At 31.3% G+C, this 10,717-nt stretch overlaps 1 protein-coding gene across 2 annotated transcripts in view; it reads right to left on the reverse strand.

The window, feature by feature from the left end:
- LOC106460737 (ubiquitin-conjugating enzyme E2-24 kDa-like) overlaps positions 1-10,362 on the reverse strand; it is a 33,329-nt gene extending 22,967 nt beyond the window's left edge. The window contains exons 1-3 of one of the 2 annotated variants that reach the window (XM_013920473.2): positions 10,282-10,362; positions 9,684-9,856; positions 8,969-9,019 (exon numbers count right to left, since the gene is read on the reverse strand). In XM_013920473.2, the coding sequence (XP_013775927.1) occupies positions 8,969-9,019; positions 9,684-9,841 (209 nt within the window). In that variant the 5' untranslated portion in view covers positions 9,842-9,856; positions 10,282-10,362. Of the gene's footprint in view, positions 1-8,968; positions 9,020-9,683; positions 9,857-9,991; positions 10,203-10,281 lie in introns of those variants that run through there. The other variant, XM_022387516.1, reaches the window with a different exon arrangement.
- Between the last annotated feature and the right edge of the window lie 355 nt (positions 10,363-10,717).

A 10,717-nucleotide genomic window follows, 5' to 3' on the forward strand; every position in this document is an offset into this window, starting at 1 on the left:
TAGTATTGTATTCCGGAGAATAAAAAAAGGCCCTGTATGATTCAAGTAGCCGTTAGTGTTGTATTCCGGAGAATAAAAAAAGGCCCTGTATGATTCAAGTAGCCGTTAGTGTTGTATTCCGGAGAATAAAGAAAGGCACTGTATGATTCAAGTAGCCGTTACTGTTGTATTCCGGAGAATAAAAAAAGGCACTGTATGATTCAAGTAGCCGTTAGTGTTGTATTCCGGAGAATAAAAAAGGCACTGTATGATTTAAGTAGCCGTTAGTGTTGTATTCAGAGGAATAAAAAAGGCACTACTTGAATCATACAGTGATTAACATTTCTTGAGACGTCTGTTTTATATTTCTGGTAACAAAAAAAAACCTGATTTGTACTTTTCAGTTATGGAAATCTTTGTTCAAAAATTGAGAGCAACTGTTAAACACTAACGGCTACTTGAATCATACAGTGCCTTTTTTTATTCCCCTGAATACAACACTAACAAAAATAATGTAAATAACCCCTACTGTCTTAAATAATGTAAATAACCCTACTGTCTTAAATAAACAAAATGTAATTGTCTGTATTATCTTTGTAATAACAATGTCGTTATCACCCAAAATTTCGAGAAAAAAAAAACATTCTCGTGTATAGTTTATAAGAATTATAAACTGATATATCCCAGATTAAGTTTCTCAATTGTATTTCAAATTTTATTTATCAAATGGTACCATATAGCGGCTCTTACTACAAAACTATAGCTCATTCAAATATGCTCTCCATATGATTGACTACTTCAAATAATTTTAGATCTAAATCAGCGCTAAAACTCATAATGAGCCTTCAATAAGTATACAATAACAACTCATAGTTTAAACGGCTGACCAAGAGGTATGGTAACCAGCCAACAGCAATCACTGCCTATTGTGTACGGTTACTCTTTATTAATATCGGTGTTGAAAGTGAGGAGTGTGTCAAGTGGCGAATCAAACCTTGGACCTTCTGTTCCAGAGCCTGCCAGGCTAACCACTAGGCCATCAGGCCCACAGTTGTGGTTCTTCTATAAATATAAGAAAATGTGAAGACATCGAATTACAACTATTATTTAAATAGGAAAATGTAAACGCCCCTTTCTAAATAAAATATTGATAATAAAATTGAACATAGGCGGTTCGAATTTTATGTTAAATGTTTCGCAGGACTTTTGTACGAATTATTTCATGTAGTATTCTTTTCGATTCAAAACATATTACTTTGTCGGAAAAAAATAAACAATTTCAAGAAATTGAAATGCACATTAACTTACAATATACAGTCTTCCCAATTTTTGGAAACTTTACAATGACACCGAGCTACATTGAGTTCCAACGTTCCGTCTCCAGTATAGTACTGTAACTTAATGTGTATTTTACTACAGTTCCCAAATTATCAAGTTTTCCTTTTAAACGTGATCAAAACATTCAAAATGTGTAGTTCTAAGCAGTGACACAGTGCCCATAAAAATACCACTATATATATATATATGGTTAATATTTAAAACAAGTAGAGTTTTGAGATCCTTAATGTCTCCTATAGGTTTAGGATACACAAACTACTACGGATCCTATACACTTCATAACATTGTTGTAACTGCAATGTAAGATATATATATATATATATCATTATTATACCTTCATCCAAATATTGTTGTGAACTAGTTTTATCTAACTTACACATATACACTTCATAACATTGTTGTAACTGCAATGTAAGATATATATATATATATATATCATTATTATACCTTCATCCAAATATTGTTGTGAACTAGTTTTATCTAACTTACACATATACACTTCATAACATTGTTATAACTGCAATGCAAGATATATATATATATCATTATTATACCTTCATCCAAATATTGTTGTGAACTAGTTCTATCTAGCTTACACATACATAAGCTACTTAAGAGACCGTGTCCTAGACATTAAAGTTTCTGAAGAATGAAGTGAAAATAATCAGCTGAAGTATTTAATACCCGTTTTAAAAATCATTTTGTGTTATTTTCACTGACTTGTTGAATCAGCAAGAAATGCAAAAACAAAGTTAGCGACTTGGTTAAAACACATGAACGTAAAAATGTAACTTTTACTAACCAAACAAACGAAAATTTCTAGCAACATTAATACTTCGCCACGGAAGAAACACGTGAACTTCCACCCTCGATCCCAGTCTCTTTAGCATCACACAAATATGTTACACATAAGCAGTTTGGTATTTTCTACGTCGAATGTTTTCTTTACACAAAACAAGAAAAAGAAATACACGGGTCCTTTTATCAAATCTCCCATCATTTAAGTGATTGACAATCATATAGAACTTCAAAACAGCCACTCAAAATGTTGATATCATACTATTTCCATAACACCTCACACTCAGTAACACTCAAGAGCCACTGCTAAAGTGGATATGTATGGTGTCCAACAGGTAAGTATCCGTAATAAATCGCAGATTCAGGAAATATTTTCTAAGGATAAAGCGTGCGCGGGTAGCACAGGATGACTCAAGCACATATGTAAACTAAACAGACACAAAATTATCACAAATAAGCTAGCATTAACACCATAAAATGGCACTCTTGTATATGTGCCTCCAGCCAGGGTGAAGGTTAATGAGTTAACGACTACCCATACCCTGTTCACGGGGGCATTACCTAAATGTAAGAAACCTGCACGAAAACACTTGATAAACCTACGTGAATGTATATAAATAAAACAAACTAAAATATTTTCCGTGATATTAACGGGTAAAATATAGCAGTTTTCAAGCAGTTACACATGATATTAACGGGTAAAATATAGCAGTTTTCAAGCAGTTGCATATGATATTAGCGGGTAAAATATAGCAGTTTTCAAGCAGTTACATATGATATTAGCGGGTAAAATATAGCAGTTTTCAAGCAGTTACATATGATATTAGCGGGTAAAATATAGCAGTTTTCAAGCAATTACATATGATATTAGCGGGTAAAATATAGCAGTTTTCAAGCAGTTACATATTTAATGGTGTCTGTTACCACAGCATGAACATGAGAACTTTACGAAGTTCTAACCCTTAATATGTACAGGAATGTTAAAAGTACCTCACAAAAATTGTTTAAATAAATAGCATGGTATAAAACTTTCTTACTTGAACAGTTTCATGAAGAAAAATTCGTACAAATTGTTTTTATCGTCACTTAAAACGTTTAACACAAATTACACGAGTCAAACCTATTTCCTGACACTCGTAACTATTTACACATCTTTGATATCAGACTGAAGCCTAAAACATTACACAAACACATACCACACGTGTGTGTATATAACACAACTTAACACAATCAATCCTAAATGCTTTTAGAGATCATCATCCACTTTATTATAAGTCGTCTGGGGAGGAGAGAATAAATATCCAATATTATTTTTTTACTTCAATAATTGGTTTGCTTAATACATCACCTAAGGCCACAGTGTATCCAGAGTTACCAAACTCCTGTATTATAAACTGATTCACTGTGGATTTAACCAGGAATCAAGGTGAAAGACAAAGTTTTCTTTACTGTGATTCTAATTATTTTCGAAATTCTGTGATATTTTCATTTGCTACACATAACAACATTTAAATAGATATTTAATATGCATCAAGCTACCATACATCTAAAGTAAGAAACAGCAGTTGAACAGTTGATCGCCTTAACCATTAGCTTTTGGTTTGGTTTAGTGTGTTGATAATATGGTGTGTATCTATATTTATAATTTGTGGTTATGTTTTCATTTTCAAAGAAACATTTTTGTTTTAAATGATCACACTGACCTTTGAACTCCAAGCCAATAGGATTCTTGACAATACCCAAGTGATCTGTGAAGTTTGATTAGAATCTCCTATTTAGAACTAGTTATTGTGCAGACGAAAATGTTTGTTTGTTTTCGGATATTTACACAAAGCTCTGGGCTATTTGCGCGAGCTGTCCCTAATGTTCAACTGTCAGATTACAGAGGAGGTAGTTGTCAACAGAACCCATTGCCAACCCTTTAGAAATGGGTTATGTCTGGCAGAATAATGGGATTTCACCGTCATCTTTGTAACGCACCTACGACTTCAAAGCGCGAAGCGTAATTTGTTTTATTTTTTTGCGGGGAGGGGGTGGAAAATTGAACCATAATTTCCACAAAATACTTGAACTATTGATGAAGTAGCACGTTTCGGAGTTTACATCAACTGTAATAACAATGTAAGAGCCAGAGGGTTATTATGAACAACAACAAAACAGAAATTTTGACTTTGTACTTTCTACATATAAATGTTAGTAATTTCTATAAACACTGCCCATTACAAGACGTTTTACATTTCTCAAAAAAAATTGAGGCTTGGGTGGGGAATTCACCATCACCCCCATGCCCCAATTGGCGCCACTGGACCCATAAGTTCATTGTACGACAAGCAAACCACTGACCACACTCGGGCCAGGACGAAAAACGCGATCGCTACATCTCCCCTCCTCACACCCTTTTAGTTTGGGCAATAAAACCACCTAATGTAGCTAATGGCATGCTGGGGTCGTAAAATATGCAGCAGAACGTGCTATCCTTCAGTTATAATAAAAGTATAGCTTAGCTCAAATACATCGCTGTTGTTTGCAATTTTTGGGGTGGATGTAACAACGACAGCAACTTTAAATCTTAGCTACATGGACTTACTGCGTGAAAGTCCTACGTTTTTGGTTCCTTTAACTTTTAAAATGTGCCAGGAAAATTAAGAGTTATCTTTAATCAAACATTACGAACACACAATTAAAAAAAAAACATAATGTAAGTTAATACTTGGCTTTCATTTGGAATTGTTATCCAACCAATCTAACGTAAATAACTTGCATGTCTTTATCACGTTAATACGCTTACATTCATAGTGACTGAATCTAAAAAACGAAAATAAGTAGGGTAAGTAAATGAGCAATCTAAAACTTGAATTCGACCAGCTTATGACGTCATGCTCTAGGCATTTATCTATGCTAAACCTGAAAAATAATGTATGTATAATAAATTTTTCCTGCGCACAAATAGACAAAAACTGAAAAGTTAGTACAAATTACAAAAAAAACATTTACAAATAAAAGCTCGTTTTGAAATTGTCAGTACGAACACGTAATTTCAGAAAAGTAACATCTGAGACCTGCAGGGTTTAAACTTATAATCTTGACGCTCTTTATTAAATTTTAATAACTAACGAACAGTATTTACTAACCAAACAAAATCTCCTGATATATTTATTTTATAAAATGCTTTATTTAATTTAATCGCTATTATAAAGCAATGTAGGTGAGATTTTTAGGTCTGCTAACGTGTTTATCTTTATTACTTTTCTACCAAAAAATAAATAAAAGTAAAACCAAATCCACCGAAGAGAATCAGTGTCAGACAGGGAAATAATCGATAAGCTTTCGGCAACAAATAGGTTGCATTTGACGCCATACAAGTAGTCACTGACCTTAGATCCTTATCTCAAGATGAAAACAAAATAAATGATATTAAAATGAAACTGGCTGGCCAAACGTCCTTCTCGAGAACAGTACCCCGTCTGTTCACTAACCAGCTTAAATATCTTCATACTGAAAGCTGTTAGCAAGACAGCATTAAACCTAAATAGAATAATCGCATTTTTAATAAAAGGTGTGTAGAGACACCAAGGTTTTATGATGCTGTAACTTAAAAAAGGTCAAAGCCAGGCAGATCACCGAGGTATTACTATCTGAAAAACTACCGTTCAATACATTACAATACTGTCACTACTCAGTAATCTCATCCCATATTCTATCTAAATTTACCTTAAATAAGTTATGTACTTACAAAAAACACAAAAAAGAAAAACATGTTACACTAAAGTCATACGTTTTACTTGACTTAGTCAATATCTTTGTTAAATCAACAGTCAAGTTCTAAAGCTACAAACACCAGTAAAGCAACATATAATACAGTAAACCATGGGAAACATAATACTTTTAACATAACACCAAAATTAATACATAAAAATGTGTCATTTATAGTCCATTAAAAGTGTTCCCAAAACAAAATTACAATGTCACTACCCATTAGTAGTTCAAATAATAAGTTGCCTTACATAGCTTTTGGAATGGAATTACAATTATTTTTTTTATATTAACACACAGGAAAAAAATACAGGAATGTAACTAATTATAAGAACGTACGAGTGAAATAATGTGTCAATCACACTATATCCAATGCCACCTAGGCCTTTCACCCAATATCAGGGCTCACCAGGTGGAATGGCATACGACAGATGTATAGTAGTGGTTGAGATGCCAGTCATATAATAAATTACTTTAACATAAACATCAAACTGGTGAGCTATAACTTTTATCAATTTCACTTGAATTAACATTTCTCATAATCAGAAGAACTTGCAAACCACTAAGCTATTATTTTTTGATTTGGGAACGGGTCATGTGACCAGCGTCAAAGAGAGAAGACTCAGTTTCAGACAACATAAAAAAAATCAACGTAAAATTGGTTATCAGTAATGATTTTTTACATACATAAACAATATTCACCGAGTACAGCCTCAAATGTTATACGATAAAAAAATATGTAGCAAAAGAAGGCTTATACGGTGCCATAACCATGCTATAACTTGTACGAAGTTATAGCAGGTTGTATGAGCTACTTTATAAAGACCGTATTTGATCTTAATACATCATGTTATAACTTATAGAAAGAGTATGGTGTGGCACTATATTATCTCCTGAAATTAGTGAAACTTAAAGAATAAATACTGGAAGAAGCAAACACCTAATTATACATGCAAAACAAAAATTATGTTTTGACGAGATATTAAGTGTAGCATCAGATTTTTTTTTGTTTTTTTTTTATTAGGCCTAAAAATAAAATGAGCATCGATTATTATTAACGCTTACACTGCACGAAAACAACAGCATTATTAATGACACCCTGTTCATTTTTAAACATTAATCCTTCATAAATTGAAACCACTATCCTAATAAACTTCCTGATACCTTACCCAAGTGTACCACCTCGACACAACGATAAAGTAGCAGAACCAGTTTACTGTTTCGTTATCAGATATTAATGGAGAGACAAGTACAATTTATGAACGGCCCACTGATAGCAAAAGTAAATATGCAGAACAGAATCACAGCTAATATTGTTAAAAATGATCTAACTTCGAAACCATTTGATTACAGATTAGGTATATTTAGTGACAAAAAGTGATTAATGAATCTATATCTAGCGAAACCACAGCCAAGGGAACGGGCTTGGAAAAATCACTTATAATTTAAACAGATAAAAGTATCCATTCTAAATCGAATTACACAGAAAAAAAGTCCTAAAAATTACACTTTCTCCGCCTATCAAGTAAAAGTAGAACAACAAAAAATCATTACAGCGCCGTTCCTTAATATTAGTATCTAAACTGATGAGTTTAGCTCAACGGTACAAGTATACTTTTAATAAATTTAAAGTAAACTGCTTTTATTTATATTTATTATTTGAAATGTGCATTTAACTTTTTAAATACTTTATCTTTTGAAAGGTATTATAAAAACAAACTTGTTTGTAGAATTAAAATGTAAGAACAATATTCTTATATCAACAAGAACAAAAGAGGTAGGAAACAAAATCAAACACAGATCAAAATATTTTGCTTTAAGTTTTTCTTAACCAACAAAGTCTCTTTTTAATGTTATTTACTATAAATATACATCATAATTTAATCTTAACTTTTCTTAAGAATACATATATGACATTGTTTCTGTAAACACAAATAATGAAGTTTAAGATATCCAGAATTCTTAAAAATTTTGAACTCAAACATTTATAACATAGTACTAGCAGCAACAACTTGTACTTTTAAAACTAAACATTTTATACTAATGCTAAAAGTATTTTTCTGAAAACTAAAATCTCAAAAAAAAACAGACTGAAAATATGAACACATCAGTTATTACTATGTGATTGTCAACAAAATAGGCAACCATCCTTGAACTTGTATCTAATTCCAATTTTCTTCATGCTGTCAAATGTTATTAAACATACATAGCACATGAATTGTAATAGCATCTAAACTTTAGTAAAACCACACCAGTACCACAAAGTAAAAATATGGTTCAAAATGTATATGTGGGTGGAAAATCTTCCAAATGTTTTCATTGTTACAAAAAGTGTTTTTAAGCATGAGCAATTTAGCTAGCTAGCTCAAAGAACCTAATAATTGATACTAAAACGATTGTTTAAGCACTGAACTTATAATATTTTTTGAATATTTCAACTATATAGTTTAATTAAGTCATATCCTATTAAAATACTTCACAAAAGATTTTCCTGAATCTATGGTATATAATATCTGTTTATAAAAATTAAAATAATAATACAAATTTAAAACTAAGTGTTTCAAATGTTAACAGATTACATTATTATCTATTAGTATATAAAATATTGTTAAACCTTGAAGTTACTGATGATTTGTTCCAATAGAAATCTTACTTAAAACTGCTCTTTTAATTTAGTAGATTTGTAAATACATGAACAAGAAATGCACTACATGTAGAAGGATTAATAACATTCATTACAAATACAGTTTTTTACCATAAAAAATGTATATGCTACAACAATTGTACGCAAATTTTAACTGTCTTAAGATTTTCAACATGATAACATACAAAATTAGTGTTTATTCCCATTTCTTATCAAACATTTTCAAAATTAAATTTTGGAAAAAAGTTTTCCGCTGAGGAATGTTAACGAAAACTTTTAAATAAGGATTAAAATATAACTTACAAATGTCTATAAAAATTATGAAAACAAATTGAAAATGATGGTTGGAAATTAACAGATCAGTTTTTATAGCCATCTTTTAGTTTCATTATCATGGATATGTAAAAACAATGCATAGCAACCAATAAATATCTATTAGAAATGAAAATGCCTTACCTGCAGTTAGGGGGTGGGTCCAAAGTTATTTCTGCTAATTCCTTTTGAATTCTATTTTCCAAAAGTAAACCAGAAAGATAAAATTTATTTGTTCACATGGATAAATTTACAAGATACTCATACTAAAATCTCTGATCTCATCTATATGAGCATTTTACATACTGTATATATGTTGTATGCCACTAAACAATAAGATGTATATAATTAAATTACAAAAACACTTTTCTACATTTACACAAAATAATCTATTTGTAAAAGCTTGTTTCTTTATACTGGTTATACTTAGAATTATTATTACAACTAACATACAATAGATAAGTAACTTAAAATAAATCTTTATTCAACTTATTATTTTGTAGATTTAAAACTAATGCAATCTAGTAAGCTATATCACTTCTTTTTCAAATAACCTGTATGATTGATCTATAATAATTTTGTTTCAGTTTTTTATCGAGTAAACAAGAAAAACCTAATTAAACTTCAAAGGCAGCCTTTGGAATCTTTTTATGTAATATTTGATTTGAATTTCAGTGAAGTTTTTCCAATACTGTTCTTAACTAAAAAGTAAAAGTAATGAAATCCACAGTGAATACTTAGGTAATTTAATGCTAAGCTAATAAGTTGCAATGTGAAAGATATTTTATTTTTATTTAAATACTGACAAAATTCTGTAAACAAAAATAAAAACAACTTAAGAATTGTATTATATTTTTACCTTTTAGCACTAGTACCGAGAGCTTTTGACATTTTAGGATTAAGTTTAGGTTCCTTTTCACGGTTTTGGTTAGACGAAGAACCAGAGCTACGTCCACGGCTGGTGCTTGTACTTGCTCCTGAGGCTGAAGGCCCTGCTTGGGTACGATCACCTGACATTCCTTTAGGTTAGGCCTATAAATATAAAACGCAGGCTGCTATATTAAATATGTCACATCACTGCGATTTATAGAAAAGTCTAACACAATAACATTTAACGTTATATTCGTTAAAATTGGTTCACTATCAATATTGTAGAGAGATACATCCCAGATAAAAATTAGATGAAAGGCCGAAGAAATCTCAACACACGCGGTACCAAGCAATGCTACTTTTTCTAAGCTTCGACTAGCGCTACAAAACGTGACTCCCAAACAAAGGGAAGCTTTTGCACTATACGTCGTAAACCTCATGTACCACAGATCGTGTAGACTCATTGACACGGTAAAATATATTTTAAAAACTCAATGGAAGTCTGCTTTGATATTTATGCATAAGATATACAGATATTTTACGTGGAATGTTTGAAACTAACGTTTAAAGTAATATAATTCACAAACCAGTAAGTGATGAGTAATTCAACGGGCAACACCGTAAAGACACGAACTCTCCAACAAACGACTTCTTCTCCCTTTCCTTCTAACTTGAAACGCCGCCTGCAGTATGAAAGGAATATTTAAATCACACCTTTGCTTGACTTTTTAGTGCCTATCCAATACTGTCGTTTTTTGTTTATTTTTTCTTGAGTTTCAATGAAGTTCTTTTATCTTTGTACCAAATAAGGCCAACATAATGTAATTTCCATGCTCGCCTAAATATTTCACTAAATATTTTTGATTTCATTGAAATGTATTAACATAGCAACAAATATACGGATAACTTTATTGTTGTCTTGCACACTCTCTCTTACATACAAAACACATAATGGCTGGAGACGGCTTGAATGGGTAATGAAGAAAAACTTTAATATAAGTTTAACATAACAGCAAATGTACA

The sequence above is a fragment of the Limulus polyphemus genome, unplaced genomic scaffold (genome assembly GCF_000517525.1).
Source record: "Limulus polyphemus unplaced genomic scaffold, Limulus_polyphemus-2.1.2 Scaffold826, whole genome shotgun sequence".
NCBI classification, from domain to species: Eukaryota; Metazoa; Arthropoda; class Merostomata; order Xiphosura; family Limulidae; genus Limulus; species Limulus polyphemus.